The sequence below is a fragment of the Danio aesculapii genome, chromosome 13, assembly GCF_903798145.1.
Source record: "Danio aesculapii chromosome 13, fDanAes4.1, whole genome shotgun sequence".
Taxonomy (NCBI): domain Eukaryota; kingdom Metazoa; phylum Chordata; class Actinopteri; order Cypriniformes; family Danionidae; genus Danio; species Danio aesculapii.
Window position 1 is genome coordinate 15,681,754 of NC_079447.1, and position 22,304 is coordinate 15,704,057.

At 35.1% G+C, this 22,304-nt stretch overlaps 1 protein-coding gene across 1 annotated transcript in view; it reads left to right on the forward strand.

Annotated features, from left to right (window-relative positions):
* Window positions 1–22,304, forward strand: part of eys (eyes shut homolog) — a 407,203-nt gene that overhangs the window by 353,862 nt on the left and 31,037 nt on the right. The window contains exon 38 of the mRNA XM_056471602.1: window positions 3,340–3,560. Within this exon, the coding sequence (XP_056327577.1) occupies window positions 3,340–3,560 (221 nt within the window). The remainder of the gene's footprint in view (window positions 1–3,339; window positions 3,561–22,304) is intronic.

The window sequence follows — 22,304 nt, forward strand, 5'->3', positions numbered from 1 at the left end:
ACTCTTTAGGTACAAGTGTTCATTTTGAAAGGGTACTGCCCCAGTGACTGCTTGTGCAGCTTTATATTTGTAATGATTTAATGGCTCAAAGTTGGTCTGGGGAAAATAAAAGTAATTATTTAAGTCTGTCAAAGGGTTAAAAGTTCTCACTGAAATCTATGCTAAGTATTTTTGAATATTGGAACTAAAAGCGTGTAGTTTATGGCTAAAACGAAAGCACCACAGTGTTTCTGAAGGCTGGTATAATGAGATTTGTTCCAAAAATACTAACTTTAATCATTAGTTAAATGTTTGCATCTTAATTGTGGACAACCACAGAGAGCTGGGCTGCAATAATCAGACTATTTCAAGAGACTATAAGAGACCTAATCAGAAAATAATGGCCTTGCAAATATATTTATAGAGCTGCATTAAAATAAAACAACTGAGGCTTTTTTGAAGTGTTGATTGTCGAAATGTCTGTAAAACGGACAAGATAAATACATTTGTTGCATTGAAATTCTGAAAGATTGAAGGTTTGAAAGCTTTATAGGCCTTGAAATTTTAAAATATTTATGCATGAGCTTGCTAATGGGTTGTAATGTGTTTTGAGTAGTTGTTACTAGGAAAAAGATTGTACAAATGTTTGTTGGCCAGCCAACATTATTAAGTTAGATTAATAAGAAGCAAAGACACTCTTCACCAATCTGATGTTCTATCATGCCATGATCAAAACCAGTACATCATTTTAATAAAAAAGAGAATAATTAATTGTTCGATATAATAAATGTACAGTGATTGCTGCATGCAGGAAAGAAGCAGCAAGAGGTCCTTTAGGCTGCAGTGGCTCCATATAAAAGACAAACTTTTTCTCTTTATATCCAATTATAATTCCAGGCTTCAAGAGCCATTGACTCAAGAACGTCAGTTTCTGCATACTGTAATTGCATATCAGTTTGTAGGAAAGAATAAGTCATATTTATCTATGAGATGTGGCTTTTTATATAATTTTTTTATATTGTTTATGCTCCCAGTGTTTTTAATTGTTTTATTTTATGTTAAAAGTGTTTGTTACAAACTATTTCAAGTAAGTTCAGTCATTGTGAACTTTCTATTCATCCAATAATAATAATAATAATAATAATAATAATAATAATAATAATAATAATAATAATAATAATAATAATAATAATAACAAAATAATAATATTGCTAATAATAAGTAAATAAATCACAGTTTCCACTAAAATATCAGGCATCGCAGTCATTTTCAACATTGATGATAGTAAGATATAGTTGACCATCAAATCACCTTATTAAAATTATTGGTAACACTTTAGTTTAAGTACCAATTCTCATTATTAACTAGTGGCTTATTACGTGCTTATTATTAAGATATTGACTGTTTATTACTTATATTTTCTGCATGACCTTATTCGAAATCTCTTTCCCTACTTAAGTACTACAGTATTACTTTAATAACTAAAATGACAGTTAGTAATTTAAAGAATGATCTTTTAAACAATGGTTTACACACACAGCATTGTTGGTTTATGAAAAAAATCAAACAAACATAATCCTTTTGCACTACTACTATTGAGTTTGGGTTTATTGTAAAAAAAAAAAAAAAGAAATGAGAATCTAAAATATTTTATGGCATACTTGAAAAAAGGATTTACAAAAATGTTTTGTTTTGAATATGTTTTTAAATAAATTGGTCTTACACTTCATATCTTCAGATTTTTCATAGTATATGTATTAATTCTGGTACCGTAAACCGACATTTGATAGAGGTTGATATTTTAGAAATTATGGGATATGTTGGAAAAAAAGCATTGAGTATGTTAACTAGTGAAATTAGGAGTTAAGAAATGCATTCTTGGTGGGGTAGTTAAATGGATATATATATATATATATATATATATATATATATATATATATATATATATATATATATATATATATATATATATATATATATATATATATATATATATATATATATATATATATATATATATATATATATATATATATATATATATATATATATATATATATGTGTGTGTATGTAAATATTTCCCAAATTTTGTAACAGTGCATTTTCAAAGTATGTCTGATAATATTTTTTCTTCTGGAGAAAGTCTTATTTGTTTTATTTCGGCTAGAATAAAAGCAGTTTTAATTTTTAAGGTTAAAATTATTAGCCCCTTTAAGCTATATTTTTTTCGATTAGTCTACATAACAAGCCATTGTTTTACAATAACTTAACATTAACAATAACAATATCCTGCCTAGTTAACCTAATTAACCTAGTTAAGCCTTTAAATGTCACTTTAAGCTGTATAGAAGTGTCTTGAAAAATATACAGTAAAATATTATTTACTGTCATCATGGCAAAGATAAACTAAATCAGTTATTAGAAATGAGTTATTAAAACTATTATGTTTAGAAATGTGTTGAATGAAAAAAATCTTCTCTCTGTTAAACAGAAATTGGGGGGGATAAAACAGGGGGGCTAATAATTCAGGGGGTTTAATAATTAATAACACATAAAACATGCCAATCCTAAAAGCTCGTTTACAAAGACCAGTTTGAACAACAGAGTATGATGAAAAGGAATATTAAAATATTACATAAAATAATGCTTTAGTCGACAAGGTTTTTTCAAGGTAACAGATAATAGAATGCCAGATTTTTTTTAATTGTTCAAGTTTTCTTTTCAAATAGTATACCTACTCCAAATGTAACATAGAAGTCATTTCTCCAAGTCACAGAGTACAGTACATGTACTCCTTTTGCTTCCAAAACAGTGGCAGTAACTTGATGGCTGTAGTCAAGCAGTATAAGAGCAGTTTGTGTTGTGTGTTTGACAACAAATGCGTTCATTCAGAACTTTAATTGCTATTAATAAGCATCAAATTAAAAAGTCATAGTTAATGGTTTACTAACAGCAAATGTACCTTTAAATAAAGTGTGACCAAATTATTTCTTAAGGATCATGTAATGTTGAAAATCTAAGAAATGTGCAAGCTGGGCATTAAATTATTAAAAAAAGATTACATTTCACAATATTGTTGCTTTTACACTGTTCTGAATCAAATAAATGGATTTTATTTAGGATAAAGTTGTAGAAAGGCACGGGTTAGAAGGCTACAAAAACATTTCAAAGGCTGGAAAAGTTATTTGGAATGTGATTTGATTTCAGGCTGTGTGACAAACAAAGTCATTATTTTAAAGGGCTATGATGATTTTCTATAAGCACTTTATGTAATAGGTTAATGTGAAATGAATCATGTTAACAAAATAAAACTGTCAGAATTGTTACCATATGTCACCTTATTTTTCTCTCAACCCTTAGGTAGTTTTTGGTCACACTTTTCTTGGTGGCTTTCCATCCGTCTCAGAGCTGCACCACAACAGTGGGAATGTCTCTGGCTTCATTGGCTGCATACGTGAACTGCAGATGGGTTCCAAAGAGCTGTATGTGGTGGGGGAAGCAATCAGGGGCCAAAATATTCAAAACTGTGATACCGCAGTCTGCCAGCACCAACCCTGCCGCAATGGAGGAACCTGTATCAGGTACAGAAGGATTTCCTCTTTTTACTGTAATAATGGGTTTGACAAGGGTTGGTAGTCAGTATAACAGCCGAATGGCCGAGGCAGGCGGCAAAACATACATAAACAATATAAACAAACAAGGCTCAAAACATGGCTAGACTAAACAGGGAAACGCTTGGTAATCAGAATCAGAATCAGTCAAAATCAGTTTTATTGCCAAGTGTGCTTCACACACACAAGGAATTTGTTTTGGCTACAGAAGCTTCCAGTGTACATAAAGTGACAAGTGACAACACAAAATAAATAAGAATAAAATATAATAAAAAATGCACACTACATGGAATCAAGACCCGGATGTGGGTGAGTGGTGTGTATATAGTCCATGTAATCAGTCCTGAACAGCTTCAACTGTGTCTGTGTGTAATCAAAAGGTGACCTAAACCTGGTGTGCGACATCAGGGCATGATGGGGTGGTGTAGTTTGTGTGTTCTCCAGTGATCCACGAGGGCTACATCACTGGTGATTATAACAGCGACATTCTTCAAACAGTGTCTTGGGTGTATTGTGAAAACAATCTGTGGATGAAATGAACTGTAATTGGATGCGTCTCGATACAGGGCTCGGTTGTTCTTGTTGATGCTCTGCTGAGTGGTAGACAACATGTGACCTAAGAATTTATTCACTGTACATTCAGCTCGCTTGTCAATCAGCATTCTTTCACGAGCATCTCTTAAGCTTGCAATATTTGGCATACATGCAATTTTCGACTAAATTTAGTGCTTTTGCCAGGGCACAGAGTTTGTAAATATTGTCAATGATATGCGGATGCTATGAAGATGCTCACTTGAGTTTTAAATAGCAGTAATCAGAGGCCTGATTGCAGGGACGGGGAGTGATGTGTGAATGTGCTTTTTGTTAAAACACAAGCTGTGTTTTTGTGTTGCCTACAACTGACTGTTTTTATCGCACAATATGTTGAGTTTCATTTGGTTTGGGTGTTGAAAGAATGTTTTGATCAAGATGGTAATCTTATGATTGTCACAATTCTGTTTGATTTTGTGAATCATGATTGCAAAATGATTACCAATCAATTAAAAATCAAGCAAACATCAATGCAGATGACAGATCTTTTGCAATGATTGATAGATGCATTGAAAGACAAACAGACAGAAAGATAATTATACGTTAGGGTTCGTTATTTCTAATTATGCATAATATACAGTTAGTGAGAATAACATAATGTAGCAAAGACATTTTTAGCTTTTCAATATTTTTAGCATACTGTGAATGCATATTTTGCATATATCATAGTAAACTAGCACTAAAATATGTCCTGCCATGGGGAAAAATAGCAAATGATGTGGATGAAGGTTAAGCACAACATTGTGATTATAGGGGTTTGCAACAATAGGGTCTGCACATAATTATGGTCAAATTTTTTTTCATAATTGCTTCGCTATAAAGCCTGGGTAAAAAGATATTTATTTTATTATTTCATCATGCAACTAAAATAGCTGTTAAAATCATAAATAGGCAATATATGCAGGACATAAAGCTATATGCTGGGACGTGTTTACTGGCAGCACTGAAACCACACCCATTGGTTGAAAAACAAACATCTTAATCTCTACAAACATCTCAAATGCTGCTACTACCTGAATGGATGTTACTAATGTTAGCTTAATTGCATTTATAGCCATACATGTTTAAGTGCGCTTAAGACAGTGAGTTGAAATTTAATCTTCAAGGCAAGTGCAACTCGTGGTTGCTTAGCCACCGCATATATCTTGAGAGTGCAAGCTCCATTTCACTTTGCAAAATAGAAAGTGGTAGAGCTCACATTTGCATGCGTTTTAGATGTGAACTATAAATTACATGTATTTTAATAAATATGTTTATAAATTATAAAAAAAATTAGACTTTAGTGAAGAATAGTAACTCAAGATTGAGCGGTACAATCACTGACGCTAATACATAGTAGTTATTATTATTGTTGTTGTTGTTATTATTATTATCATTATTATTATAATTATTATTTATTTTTATCATTATTATTATTATTATTATTACTATTATTATTATTATTATTACTATTATTCATTCATTCATTTATTCATTTTCTTTTCAGCTTAGTCCCTTTATTCATCTTGGGTTGCCACAGCGGAATAAACCGCTAACCTATCCAGCATATGTTTTATGCAGCAGATTCCCTTTCAGCTGCAACCCATTACTGGGAAACATCCATACACACTCATTCACACATTCACTACGGTCAATTGTAGCATACCCAATTCATAGCGCATGTCTTTGGACTTGTGGGGGAAACCGGAGCACCTGGAGGAAACCCACACGAACATGGGGAGAATTATTATTATCATAATTATTATTATTTTTTTATTATTATTATTATTATTATTATTATTATTGTAGTGTCATCAATACAAAATTGATTGAAAATCTCTTAACAATTCTTAACTCTACAATTCACAACTTCACAATGTCTTCTTTGTCTCCAAACGTCATTGTAATGCTTTTCACCAATACATTTCCAACATTTATAATGTTTTTAGAATTTTCAGAACTCTTTGCAGACTTTAAATATATTTTTACACTATAACAATGTCCCTTTGAGCCAAGTCATTTCACTCTGTGACCATTTTTGAAATGCCTCTCAGGCAGTATGCTCGGGCATTCTGTCTGAATGGGGAAACATCAAATTCTCCAAAACTGCTTGCCAAGCTTACGATTGAATTTCATAGAATCAGTGAATTTCTAAATGTCCAAATCACACAAAATCTGCAGAAACTCACGTCTGGTCCAAGCCCCTCCCCCAGAGTATTGTCAGTCTATAGTGATCGATGATTGGCTCCTGTACTGGAAGGCGGCCATTTTCACCGTATAGCGATCGAGGATTGGCTTCTGTACTAGTATGTTCTATAGTGGACTATAGTGGACTATTCTATAGTCTTTGACTATAAGAACTGTAAAAATGTCCATCCAGAGCGGCAATGAGTTTTTGTTCAGAAATGTGACATTAAAAAAAAAAAACATGCCAAAAGATACATTTGTCAACACAAGCCCAGCAAAAAGAGTTTTAGTTTCAACTAATGGCATATTTATTACAAATACATATAATTGTATTTTGTCTTAAAAATGCCTTTTGCTCAACCGGTCACATGTTTACCCACAGCAGATTGAGCAGAGGCACTCTGAACCACCTCTGAACCTAAATCTAAACATAAACAAACATAGAGAAAAGGTGCCTTTTCCCTAGTTAAGTACAAATTAGATGGCCTAAATATATTCATTATACTGTAAGCATCAAAGAATAATATAAATTTTTCTTTGAATTAACAAATAAAGGCTAAATTATACAACTTGACTTATATAAATCAGAACAGATTTTAAAATAGATATTACATACAGTAAATGACAGAAGATTGGATTACCAGACTTTGTAAACACAAGAACCCTACACGAGCATGTCTTTTCTAATTAATGCATGATACTAAAATCAGCTCAAAATGTCAGTAGCTATGTGCACTAATTTGCATTTGAGAACTGATGACATGATGAAAAAATTAAGCCAACTGTAAGGAATGTTTTTTTAAACTACAGCGGTTCGAACTGTAGTTCTGCCGGTTGACTAAAAGTTATCAGTATGATGGTGAAAAACCTGTACATTCTAGTCAAACCATCCTTCTGCAATCTTATACCAAAAACGTTAATAAGAGCAGTATTAATAGCTAAAAATGTGGGTAAGCGTTGTTATTATGTGATTAAATTGTATTGCAAAATTAGGCAATTAAGTGTTGATGTTAAATCAAAAGTAATTCACAAAAACTTGAAAATGAGATGATTTAATGACAATAATTCTATATAGTTACAGCTGAATTAATTACAAACAACTGTATAAAATGATAAAATATAAAATAATAAAAACATATGATAATAATTGTACCTAGCTTAAATGTAAAATAAAATTACCAGAGGTAGAAGGAGAGACAGGGGGAGGGAGAGACAAAAAGAGTAAGTAGCCCTCAAAGAAAGCCTGATAGCAGTAGAGTCAGAGAAGATCAGAGAAGATCCAGAGCAGGAGAGGAGCAGAGCAAGAAAGTACAGAGTTGGAAAAGAGGCAGAGCATAGTTTACCAACTATTTTCTATCTTTCTTGACCATGTGACCAAAGGCCAAATATTGAGATATTCAAACTGACCAATCAACATGTGACCACATCGTAAAACCCCCAAAGTCCACACACCAGGCCCTGATCTCATGCCTTTGGAGTCAGTATAGACCTTCTTTGGTGAAAAAATATGTTTTGCCATATAAACAAATGCATAAGATAATTTATACTCTTACAATTGGTGCTGAAACTCGTGATGGGAAACTCTGAGTGGCGTTTGGTCCCTAATGAAGTATAACTGAAGAGTATGAGATCAGATATAGATCAAAACTCTAAATTTAGTCTTAAATGATGAATGTGATCCGTTCTTATGTGATGGTCACTTAAAATTGGAGTCAGATTAAATTCGGAGCTGAAAAATCTACATAAATAAATTCTAATAAAGAACACAATTCTTTTAAGAAGAACTAGAAAAGGCTTACATGCATTTAACTTTCGACCATGCTGTTAGTTTCGTCATTGGGCTAATAGATGGATTTCTATACACCAATGGTTCTCAAACTGGGGGTCGCAGAATAATTTCAAGGGGTCGCGAGAGTGATTTAAAAATTGTGTATTTTACAGTGATTATAATATATATTTTTCAGTATTATAAGTGAAAGCTAATATTTTCGGATTTTTTTAAAGATATCACTGATGAATTAATAAAGTATTTAGGACACATTCAGGCAGAATGCATCTTTGCACTTAAAACGCAGCGCTCAGGAACAGTTTAAAACTGTTGTCATGTCAACTTGCTGCAGTAAACAAAGCCGGCAACGCTTGTCCCGCCTTCGCGCTCTTCTTATTGGCCCACTGCGCTAGACTGAATCATTCAGTAAACGCCTCCTGCCTTCAGATGACAGGAGATACAACCGCGAAAATGTAAAGTGCTGAAGATGAGAGAACGAAAACAACACTGACAGATTTAGTTTTAGAAACCACCTAAAGCTACAAATAATGGCACATCTGATTACTGATCACGTGGTGAATGTTAATCCACCATCTACACTTTTCGAAGAGTGGATAAAAGACTTCCCTTGGCTTCAAGTCTGCTATGAAAATAACTAAAGCGTTCCTTTAAAGTCTGTGGGACGGAACTTTCAGGTAACAGTTTGCCACATCTACACATTTTAAGCACGATAGGTTCTGTTTAATTCTTTATTTAATCACCAGACGCTGTCAGCTATATGTAAAATTTAACACCACATACACCATCGCAAAAGGGCTTGCACTGACCAAGATTAAACTAATATTGCAGCTCATGAAAAGACCGGTATTGCTATTAAAATGATGTATACAAATAATAAGGTATATGTCAAAAGCATCTGTGCAATATCAGACACCATCTGTGAGAACACAGTACAGTTAACGCATTGTTAACAGATTCATTAATAAATTCATGTCAAGCAGTGCGTGCAGGGCCGGTGAGCGGTTCACCCGTGTACTGTATCTTTTGGTCACTCAATTATGCTATAAAAATGTGTCATTGAGACATATTTTCCTCACGCATGCATATATATGTATATATTTTTTGCCTGTTAGTTTTGATTAGTGTTGATTTCAAATGCAATAAATCTGTTTATAAAACTTAAAATAAGTTATTTTTATTGTTTGGATATGTTTTGGTAGTGGGGGGTCGCGAGTTCTTGACGATCTTACATTGGGGGTCGCTGGCTTAAAAGTTTAAGAACCACTGCTATACACCACACTGCCATATTACAGTTTTCTAGTATTCACAAATTGAACCTTAAGTAAGCCATATCTTGACTATTATGACTTGAAACAAGGGTTGTCTTCAAGTTGAATCTACTCATGTTTAGTTCAGTTAATTCAAGTTAAGCCACCAGGTGAAATGTTATTAAACTTTTATTAACCAAATGAAATGTTTTACAAAAATTGTGTAAGTGTGTTTCAGCCTTAATACCACTAATATCTTAATTTAGTTGTTAATTCAAAAATGTATTGTTGTATAGAGACTATAGGTTTTTTGAATTTATATATATCTTAAATATAAAATGAGCCATTGAGATGTTCAGTCCCCACATGTGGTTTGTTTGAATGTTCTTTTCTGGAGCGATGGAGGACTTTTCTTTTATCTTCTCCCTCGCCCAACAGTTTCCTGTAAACAAATGGGCCGAGTTTTCTCTTTGATCACATGGCATTCTTTTGAAACACTGGCTGGAGTGTATGTAATCATTAATTTCAAGTCTAAAAGGCAGTGGCTTTTATTTTCATTTGTGACGTCATGTGCAGAATACTTAGCCCCAGCATGGAGAATGAACTAACAGTCCACATTTACTTGAAAAGCGTAAAACTAGCTGCACTCATGTGAGGCGGATAATAGCCCTGGAAAATGTCCTAATGGTAATCCCAGTTAGAGCGGATGGAGCATGTTGCCACAAAGAATGGGCCTTTTCTCCGAGCCAGCAGCTGACGTTTGCAGGCTAGTTTTTCTCAGCAGATGGTTCTTAAACATATTCCCACGTTTCTTGTCGTTTGCTTCTACTCAGAGTCATTTCTCTGTTCATTTTCATCTCCCAGAATGGTATTTTACCTCAGATCTCCTTATCCATTTTTGCTTTGCAACATTTAAGGCCCTGATATACTGACAGGGAAATTCTTTCTTATTCTTTGCTCTGGGGCAAACACGGTATAGTGTTAGCATACATTACCATGCTTCACAGAAAGCTGGAAGCGGTTTTTAGGTGAATTTGTAAATATATGTTGCACATTTTCTTTTCAATATCAAAATAAATACAAAGCCAAAGCAGCTGATCGTTGATATGTTTGAAAGAGCTCTGCGGTTTGGCATTCCAGTTTAGTCACATGGCATTCATTTTTATAGCACTTTATACAATAGATGGTGTCAAATGCAAGCGAGTTTTACATAACCAATCATTCAAAGTATTCAAGTTAGAGCAGTCAGCAGACTTTAAAAAGTTATGCCTTACAGCAAAATATGTTGTGACAAAATTTAAGCAATTTATGCAGCTGGCCCCAGCTGTGTGCTCATTTTTGTACTCACATCTGACCTAGATAAGGTGTATGGAATAAGCTAGGAGCCTCTAAGCCACACCTACCTAATATGAAAACAACGGTTATCCAAAAATTGACTTTGAAAATGATGTAGTTGGAACTCTGCATTACATGTCTGTCTGGTGTTTTTAAAATATTTCTCATACATTGACCTGTAGACCAGTGGTCCCCAACCCCAAGGTCGCAGACCAGTACTGGTCCGTGGATCAATTGGTACCCGGTCGCACAAGAATACATTAATTATTTCTGTTTTATTTTTTTTTCTGAGTCTAAATGATCTTTTATTTTGAAAAAATCTTTTATTTTGAAAAATTACCATATTCTTACATCTTAGTCGCTTGGGCGCACAAGCAGCACGACGAGCTCGCACCTTCCAGGCGCACCCAGATGAAATAATCTTCAGAATGCTGCGAGCACCGCAAGTCACGATACAAGAATTGACCGATCAGATTCATATTTTGTATGGAATATACACATTTCTGTAGACTAATTATATCAGACAAACACAGAACACCCAAACACTCCAGTTTTTTTTTTTTTTTTTACTTTGAATAAACTAGATTTATTCAATCATTTATTCATGTGATTTACCGCAGATGTGCCTGTGCATAACTTCCTGAGTGCGCTATTATTATTATTATTATTAATAACATAATTTTCACATTTAACATAATTTTGGTGAACTGGTTATGCATGACTAGAGGTGGGGAGTAATTTGCATATTCAGAAATCAACTTATGGGAAATAAGCTAGGGTTGTATTGCTCTAAGAATTTATTTTCAGGTGAAAAACAGTTATACAGAGGAACTATAAGGGTGCTATTTTAACGGTTTTGTTGCAGAGTCTAAAGTGCATGGCGCAAAAGCATTAAGGGTGTGTCCAAATCCACTTTTGCTATTTGAAGGGCGGAAAAATACACTCTGCGCCCTGGCGCATGGTCCAACAGGGTTGTCCTCATTCTCTTAAGGAATTAAGGGTGTGTTGTGAGCATAATGTCTATTAAACCAATCAGAGTCTCATCTCCCATTCCCTTTAATAGTCAGTTGTGTCACTCCGTGGTGCATTTGCTATTCATATGGCAGATTTTGTAAGTGGAAAAACTGAACGCTTCTCTAGCGAGAAAACAGTTAAACAAACCATCTGCAGCACGAGGACAAAGAATGAGCCTCCTTACTTCTTAGCCTCCTTACTCCTTAAAGAATGGGCCTCTTTACTTTCTCTTTCTCTTTACTTTTACTTTTTACTCCTTTCGTGGATACGGAAACGCACTCCACTGAAGCCATTTGTCAGGTGGACAAATCTAAACTTGTTTTTATTAAAACAAATATAAAAATGCATATAATAAATAATACTGCTAATAATAATAACATTATACAAATGCAAATTGTCATAAATAATCTGAAAAAACCCTGAGATGAGGCATGGAGTCAGTGGTTTTTATATGTATGTAGAAAATAATCATTTTTGTAACATTTTAATCCTTTAATTTTTTTCATATGTAAAGATATTTTTGTATTGCTGTCACCGATTCGGTCTCAGCCATTCTCCTCATTGACCAGCAGAGGTCACTCTCACCTGTCTTCTAGAACTCCATCACCCAGAATTCCCCATATCTGGTGCTGATTACACTGCACGTGATCGCAATCCACACACGCATATAAGCAGCATTCACACTCTACTCGAAGTCTTGTTTTGCCCCGCATACATTACTGAGCGTTTATCCTGCTTCTGACTGATCTTTCGTTGCCAACCGGGACTGTTTGCTTACCTTCGTCTTGTCTCACTGCCTGTGCTGATCATTGCCTTCTCTCTGGACCTGAATCTCTTGCGCCAGCCCCGATCTCTGCCTGCTCTCCGATGGTGAACGCTCGCTACCTGCCCTCGACCCTGTCTGTCTTCCTGATTCACTTGAGTATTACATCTACTGCCAATTGTCTGTTGTTTATGACCTGTTTATTAAACATACTGCAAATGGATCCCTCTCTGTCAGCCCAATCATTGCAATTGCTGTACATCCTGTGTGTATTAAGCAATGTGTACGCGAGGCGCACAACTAACGTGCTCTGCGCTAGACTCTAGACCAGCTTTTAGTTGGTCAATGACGCAGTCTATTTTAATTCTTCAAAATGGCAACGCACCAACAATGCGCCTTAACACACCTCTATTTTAGACCAGCACGCCCATGAGTCCACAAAGTGGTGCAAACAGATTTACTATTCAAATAACGTGGTGCAAAATGTGAAAATTTGGGTTGCGCTGGTCTGAAAATAGCAACAAATCACGCCAAAATGTTTTGCGTCTTACTGCGCCAGGTGTATGATAGAGCCCTAAGTCTTTTACACCAAAATCATTATACAGGCATAAACTGGACCCTTTAGATTCTTGCTAAACAGGCCACAGGTGATGAAAGAATGTAAATTTTCATATGCATTTGTTTTATTTCAAAAGATGTCTTTTTCACCAAAAATACCCATTCAGATTCTGATAAAGATCACAGCCTGGCTAAGATGTGTGTGGACTTTGGGGGTTGTACAGTGTGGTCACATACTGATGAAGCATTGGTTTTGTCAGTTGATTGTTTCAGTATTTAGGCTTTGGTCACATGTTCAAGGAAGAGACAAAACTGTATTGTAAACTTTTCCTGTCTGGTCTTTTCTGCTCTGGAGTCTTTCTTCTCTGCCTCTAATGCTATCTGGCTCTCTTTGGGGCCTACTCTCTGTTCTTTGTCACTCTCCCTCTCTCTCTCTGTCAGGTAACTTTCTACATTTAAGCTGGGTACAATTAATATTATATGTTTGTATCATGGCGGTTCATTTTGCTATAGAGGCCTCTGAAATAGAGACTAAGCTGAAGGAAAATGAATGAATGAATGTTTTTATCATTTTATGTTTAATTATATTATACACTTATTTTGTAAACAATTATATATATTAATAATGACCATAGCAAATTATTGTCCTTAAATCATTAAGTATTCTGTGAATTATTTTTGACTTAGCATTAACACTTACACTAATTGCTCCATATTACAATACAATACATTCTCGTAATAGCAACGCTCTCCCATATTTTTAGCAATAAAAATGGCCCTTATTTCCATTTTTGGAATAAGATTGCAGAAGAATAGTTTGGCTAGAAATGTACAGTTTTCCACCATCATACCGATAACTTTTTCTTAGTCATTTGGAGTTTGAACTGCTGTAGGTAAATCCAATTCCTACAGTGACAATGACAAAAAACCCAAACTTCATCACACAAGTTTGTCTTTCGATTTCTCTTGAAGTATATCAAGCTTTTAAACTTTCCAAAGTCCTTTATGGCTTTTGGATTTGGATAAAATGTGGGCGGTCAAAGTACCTGGCTTCCTGTTTTAAGTCTCCTTACTAGCGTTGAGTTCTGACAGTGATTCATGGCTTTAACGGTTGTAATCCTTTGACTTTGAGACAGATTCTGCCCACCTCCAGCGGGTAACGGCTAGAGCATGTGGAGGGCAGGAGTGAACAGCTGTACATCAGCCGTTCATTTCATTCCCGTAAAGCGACATCATTCACCTCGCTGTCGAGCTGAGCACTAAACTCTTTTACTGAGTGTGTCACGCCCGCCCAAGTGTATAATCGAGTGCTTGGCCCACTAAACAGGCAATCCAGCACGTTTGGAGGACCAGCCTCTCCATTTTGGGTCTCCAGTGAGCCGGAGCCTTGTGTCACGTTTACAGAGATCTTTGAATTTGGAAGGTCTTTGGTTTACATATTACATATATATTATACCCTACAAGATTTTTATTATCTGTTTGGCTGGTCTTTTTGTCTGCTTATCCTAAACATAAACTTATTTTGCAATGCTCAAGTAAGCCATATGATGCTTCTCCTACTTTAGCTGCTAGGTTGGGAGATGCACAGAACACTATTACACACTGTGATGGTAAATGTTTACCCATGATCTGGGGTGGTTCTGATAAAATGGCACACTTAGTATTTGTTTCATTGCCAGTTATTTATGGCCGAACGCTATTGGTTCAGAGTTCTGTCAGTTCCATAATGCTCAGCACCATTAAATAATTTCACAGCTCAAACAAAGAGAAGTGTGATTTTTGCACACTGCAGACCTCTTGATTTTTTTGTAAGCATTAAATTATTATTAAAGCGCTATATATATATATACACTGTAAAAAGCAACCCAGTACTGGGAAACACCCACGCACACAAAAACACTACGGCCAATTTAGTTTATTCAATTCTCCTATAGTGCATGTCTTTGGACTGTGGGGGAAACCAGAGCACCCGAAGGAATCTCACGCCAACACGGGGAGAACATGCAAACTTCACACAGAAATGCCAATTGTATTAATGTGAACCAGCGACCTTCTTGCTGTGAGGCAACAGTACTAACCACTGAGCCACCGTGCTGCCCCTGTTTTAAAGTTACTTTCGGTTATTTTAATAAGATAATCAGGTGTCAACTAAATGTATACAAATGTGTTCGTTTAAGTGTTGATTAGCTGAGATGACGAAAAAAGATGATTTGATTCAACAAAAAAAAATTTTAAAACAAGTTTTCTTTTACAATGTAGTTAAAGGATCACGGAACACCAAAACACAGTTTTTGAGATGTTGACAGTCATATATATGTCCCACATTGCTAAAAACACTATTAGGACACTAAAAAGTGAAAATTGGTTGTTTTTGCGTTGTTTAGAGCAAATTCGTTCTAGTTTAAAAATTTATTTTGAAGCAACGCCACAGCGATGAGATCATTGTGTAAATTTCAGCATGGAGATTTGATGTCTGTACCAGCCGGTACAAAGTGATGTCATTGAGTTTTCATCACATCTGAGGTGCGTTTCCGAAAACCATGGTTAGCCAACTAAAGCCGCAAGTTGCATCATTACAAACATAGTTAGTTGAATTGGCGTTTCCCAAATCCATTGTTCCAACGAACATTCACAAACTTGTATGCTTGTGACTACACCTCTGGAACTGTAGTTAGAAACATTGTCATTCACAAACTTGTATGCTTGTGACTACACCTCTGGAACTGTAGTTAGAAACATTGTCATTCACAAACTTGTATGCTTGCGACTACACCTCTGGAACTGTAGTTAGAAACATAGTTCCTGTGTTCTATTCCCAGTAATCCCCCCCCTATGCCCTATTCCTTTAGAACATTCTTTTTAAACTTGGAATTATTTATTTTTTAAAAAGCATTAAAGTCACCTCTTAGGTGTAATTTGCTTTCCAAGTATTTTTTACAGTTCAGTTTTAGCGATCTTCATGTTTACAATTGTACTCCCTTCGCAGTGCACTTTGAAAACATTGATGTCATTTTGAACACAGCCGTGGCTCATGACGAAAGCTTTAGGTGACCTATTATTTAAAAGTGGAATTTACATCACGTCTCCAAAGCTTGTGGTAACAAAAAAACTTAATTTAGAGTAGATTATTTATTAAGTATCTGTACTGTATATGACATTACATTTATGCAGTGGTTTGCATGTTACAAGTTGTAAAAGTAGACTTTTCAAAAAATAAAAAATAAATAAACAATACCCTACTTAATAATAATAATAATAATAATCATCGCCATCATCATCATTATTATTATTAATATTATTATTAAAGTATGATTTTTTTCCTTTCCTAATAAATAATAAATATTAAATTTAATTTCTTAATAAATAGCCTCATTATTACTTTATTTATATATGATATAGAATACGTGTTAGCTTTGTAAGTGATTTTATGTTTTAAAATAGAATATGGAATATTCTCATTAATATTTGTAAAGGAAAAAGAGGCTCTATATATGCCATTTACATATATTTTAGTTAATATGGAAAACAAGTGCTTGTTTTTACCAAAAATAATATTGGATATTTTTAAATGCGTGTGTGTGTAAAACAATACAATTTGCACAAAGAAATTATGGGGTTCTTCTCTAACGAAGTTGTTACTCCACCCCGTTTAGAGCATCATTATGGATGTTTTACGTTATAACTAACGTGGTTCAAACGATGGATCTGCTACAGAGAAACTACAGGTTTTGGAAAACACTTGTCAGTACAGTGTTCTTTTCCCAAATGATGCAATATACTATGCTAATTCAGCCGCGAGTTACGTCGTTGTTTGGGAAATGCACCCCTGTTCATTAATTCAAGAGAAAGACTGGGTTCGAGCCAATCAGCGTGCTCTATTGTGAATGAGATGCAACTTCATTAGTATGCATGATATAGCTTTGAATACTGTTTTTACCCCTTACCCTTTTCAAAGAGATGCCACGTTGTGTTGCCAACCGTAATTCAAACAAGTTGTAGAAGAATTGCTATGAGGCATATGCCGCAATGAAGGTTTTGTTTCCATTTCCCTGTGATGAGAGCACTGCTCGTGTGTGGACCCACATGTGTGGATTACAGTGGTCTGCTAACATGCAACAAAAATATGTTTGTAAGAAACATTTTTTTACCCGAGAGCTTTTTGAATCTGGAAATGGTGAAATCTGGATTTTCCACTCGATTGCTTTTAAAAAAAGACGCAGTTCCATTTCATGCTGATTGTCCTGTCTCTACACATTTGGTAAGTGTGTGATCAATGATCTTTGTTTATGTTTAATCAGATGTCAAATTTAGTTATTGTATCGTCAGAAGTACTCTTTCAGCTTTTAGTCAAAATGATTTAGTTACTAAGATTACAGTAATGTCACTACAATAATATGGACTGAAAATTATCGCTGGTTCTTGGATTGTGGTCAAAATAAATGTCTTGCAGGGATTTTTAATGCTTAAACTTGACTGTTGGCTGTTATGACACCCTCTAACTGCTCAAAGTCTTTCTGAAGTTCATATTAAAAGTTAGCAAGCCACTAAAAACAACACAGTCAATGCAATACAACTAGCCAAAGTGCTTTACCAGAAATCTAACACATTAAATTTAGAAAAATAAGTAGGAAACTCTTGATACAACAAGAACAACACTTTCCTTGTTAAATTAATAATACACAGTTGTTTCCTTAAGCTTACTTTCCTTCAGCCGAAATGGTCAGATGGCTGCTCGTTATATGCACTGCAAGGAGTGCATCAGGCAGTCGTTTTATTTAGTGTTTGAGGGAAATGTCTATCGAAAGGTTTTCAGATCATCACATAGAAAACAAAGAAAAGATTGTGTTTTCTTTTTGCATTTTAAGATCTCATGCTTTGTAACAGCGACCTCCAATTCACCTCCATTCTTTGCCCAAACACAGGCAAATGGTCTTGGTTTCAGTCTCTTGGCTGTCTTGCGTAATACTCCACGGTCATCAAGTTCATTTAAATCAGCATATTTGTATAAATGAATGCAGAATGACCTCTGTGAACCGTGTTAGCATTAGTTTCTGTCTTAAAAGCTTAAATCGATGATGCCAGTGGGAAATGTTTGTTGAGAGTGGTCTCTTATTAGCATACTGTAAATAAAATGTTGTTGCCTTTGTTTTTGTTTTTAATCTATACTTTATAAATATTAGTTGTACAAAAATGTGGCACATTTTAATAAGTAGATAAGAATAAGTATGTTGTTTTACCGTGATTTTACGCATATCTGGATATTTTCTTTCACAAAAGTTGTTTGAAACATTAAAGTAGACATATTACTTGCATTTAATATTCATTCATTCATTCACTTTCTATTCAGCTTAGTCCCTTTATTAATTCTGGGTCACCACAGCGGAATGAACCGCCAACTTATCCAGCACAGTTTTACCAGGCGGATGCCCTTCCAGCCGCAACCCATCACTGGGAAACACCCACACACACACACACACTCATTCACACACATAAACTATGGACAATTTTAACTAACCCAATTCACCTGTACCACATGTCTTTTGGATTGTGGGGCAAACCGGAGCACCTGGAGAAAACCCACGAGAACATAGGGAAAACATGCAAACTCCACATAGAAACACCAACTGACCCAGCCGAGGCTCGAACCAGCGACCTTGCTGTGAGGCGAACGTGCTACCCACTGCGCCACCGCGTTGCCTGCATTTAATATGATTTCTTTAATACAAACTCACTTTTGCATACACATACACTAAAATAGGATATCCTATTTTTAATGATGCAGGAAAAATGGAGCGTTGTGCTCCAGAAATACACTGCTCAAAACAATAAAGGGAACACTTAAACAACACATTGTAACTCCAAGTCAGTCAGACTTCTGTGAAATCAAACTGCCCTCTTAAGAAGCAACACTAATTGACAATCAATTTCACATGCTGTTGTGCAAATGGAACAGACAACAGGTGGAAATTATAGGCAATTAGCAAGACACCCCTAATGAAGGAGTGGTTCTACAGGTGGTGACCAGTTCCTATGCTTTCTGGCTAATGTTTTGGTCACTTTTGAATGCTGGTTTCACTCTAGTGGTAGTGGCTGGAGTGTGTCAGCAGTTCCTGCAAGATGAAGGCATTGATACTATGGACTGGTCCACCCATTACCCAGAGCTATATCCAATTGAGCACATCTGGGACATAATGTTTTGCTCTATCCACAAATGCACCACAGTTGCACCACAGACTGTCCGCCACCTCATCAGGAGCATGCCTAGGCATGGTAGGGAGGTCATACAGGCATGTGGAAACCATACGCGCTACTGAGCCTCATTTTGGCTTGTTTTAAGGACATTACATCAAAGTTGGATTACCATGTAGTGTGTTTTTCCACTTCAACTTTGAGTGTGACTCCAAATCCAGACCTCCATGGGTTAATACATTTGATTTCCATTGATAATTTTTGTGTGATTTTGTTGTCAACAGATTCAACTATGTAAACTATATGTAAGTATTTAATAAGAATATTTCATTAAATCAGATCAAGGATGTGTTATTTTAGCGGCCCCTTTGTTTTTCATAGCAGTGTATATTCATTTTTATTTTAATTAAGTTAAAATAAATATCACGTTTAACAGCTATAGATCCAGGGGTAGATCCTTGATGAACTGTCCAACACGCCATTACCACTACAGTGTCAGCATTTCCCTCAAGACAGAGGCATTGATGTTATGGACTGGCCCGCCCATTCCCCAGAACTGAATCCAATTGAGCATATCGGCGACATCATGTCTAGCTCCATCCAATAATGCCATGTTGCACTACATTCTGTCCGCCAATTCATCAGGAGCATGCCCAGGCATGGTAGGGAGGTTATACAGACATGCGGAGGACAGACACTCTACTGAGCCTCATTTTGGCTTGTTTTAAGTATATTATATCAAAGTTGGATCAGCCTTTAGTGTGTTTTTCCACCTCAACTATGAGTGTGACTCCAAATCCAGACCTCCATGTGTCAATAAATTAGATTTCCATTGATACTTTCTGTGTGATTTTGTTGTCAGCAAATTCAACTATTTAAAGAACAAAGAATTTAATAAAAATATTTCATTCAATCAAATCTAGTATGTTTTATATTAGTGGTATATTAATTTTTATTTTAATTAAGTTTAATTAAATATCACGTTTAACAACTATAGATCCAGCGGTAGATCCTTGATGAACTGTTCAACATGCTACTACCACTAGAGTGTCAGAAGTTCCTACGAGACGGAGACATTAATGCTATGGACTGGCCCGCCCATTCCCCAGAACTGAATCCAATTGAGCATATCTTGGACATCATGTCTAGCTCCATCCAATAATGCCACGTTGCACTACATTCTGTCCGCCACCTCATCAAGAGCATGCCCAGGCATGGTAAGGAGGTCATACAGGCATACGGAGGCCACACACACTAATGAGCCTCAATTTCGGCTTGTTTTAAGGACATCACATCAAAATTCAATCAAATCTGGGATGTATTGTTTTAGTGGTCCCTTTATTTTTCGAGCAGTGTATATTAATCTATATTTTAATTAAGTTATTTAAAATTTCAATAACATTTCACAAAATTTAACTTATTACTGTATTTATGATCATTTAAATGCAGCTTGGGTGAACATAACAGACTATTCAAAACATTTTTAAACTCTTACCAATGGTGTAAATATTTTGAGAGCACATTAGCATGTAGATGGTCTCAAAAATACATGAGCTGAAAGCCACAAAATATCATTTTTATTTCATGTGTACTTTAAATATATAAATACGCTGACAGTTCACTCATTTATTAATGATACAGATGCTCAAAGTTAATCGGCTAAAAGCCTACAGGACTCCAACTTTGATTTTGTGAAATTGGTTTCCTTTTTTTGTTGTTGTTTTTAAGAGTAAAAGTGTCACAATCAAAATACAGAAGATGTCACTGCAATGTCAAGACTGTCTTTGAAGAGTGGTAAACACATCTCCTGTGATCATGCACAGTTGGCTGCGTATAGGGCTCTCCATATGCAGCAGACACCTGAGTGTTTTTCCTGGCTGTTCCCTGCGTCAGTCAGAGCTCGCTTGGCTGGTGAAGGGCAATCAGTCACACAAACAGATGTGTTTGCATGTTCTACATAATGCGGGGCAATAATCTCGCAGTCTGCCGCAGCATTACCCCCTGCTGTCCTGAAAGGCATTGACAAACCGTCCGCTGTCTTTCCCTGGGAACGGTGCTTTTGTACAAACCAGGTCACTTAAAGAATGGGAAGGTTGCAGTTTTGTCTGCTTACTGTAAATTCAGTTAAAGTCAGAATTATTAGTCCCCCAGACTCCCCCATGAATTATTAACCCCCTTTATATTTTTCCCTAACTTTTGTTTAGTGGAAAGAAGATATTTTCAACATATATCTAAACATAATAGTTTTAATAACTAATGATTTATTTGATCTTTGCCGTAATGACAATATTTTACTAGATATTTGACTAGTATACTAGTATTTTAGCTTAAAGTGACATTTAAAGGCTTAACTAGGTCAATTAGGTTAATTTGTCAAGTTAGGGTAATTAGGCAAGTCATTGTATAACGATGGTTTGTTCTGTAGACAACCACTAGAAAGATAGAATAGAAAATTTAAAGCATGCTTAAGGGGGCTAATAATATTGACTTTAAAATGTTTTTAAAAAATTAAAAGCTGCTTTTATTCTAGCCGAAATAAAACAAATAAGACTTAAATATTATCAGACATATTGTGAACATTTCCTTGCTCTGTTAATTATCATTTGGAAAATAATTTATAAATGCAAGCAAGTTGATTGAATTTCTGGCTGCGTAGATGTTCCTCAATCAGATCTTTTCATTTTCATAATATTGGTGATTCTGTAGATTACAGGCAGCAAGTTACATTGTAAGCAACTAATGTTTTACATCATACGTTTATTGTTAACAATTTTCAGTAGAATTTAGAGGAACTTACTATAAATCAAAAACAGCAAAATAATGTAATTACATTTACAGCACCATTCATCTTGCTGTTTATGTATCTACAGTATTATATACAGTAAAATATAAATGAATAAATAAATGTATGTATGTATGTATGTATGCATGTATGCATGTATGCGTGTATGTATGTATGTATGTATGTATATATATATATATATATATATATATATATATATATATATATATATATATATATATGTATGTATGTGTATATATGTATGTATGTGTACTTTTAG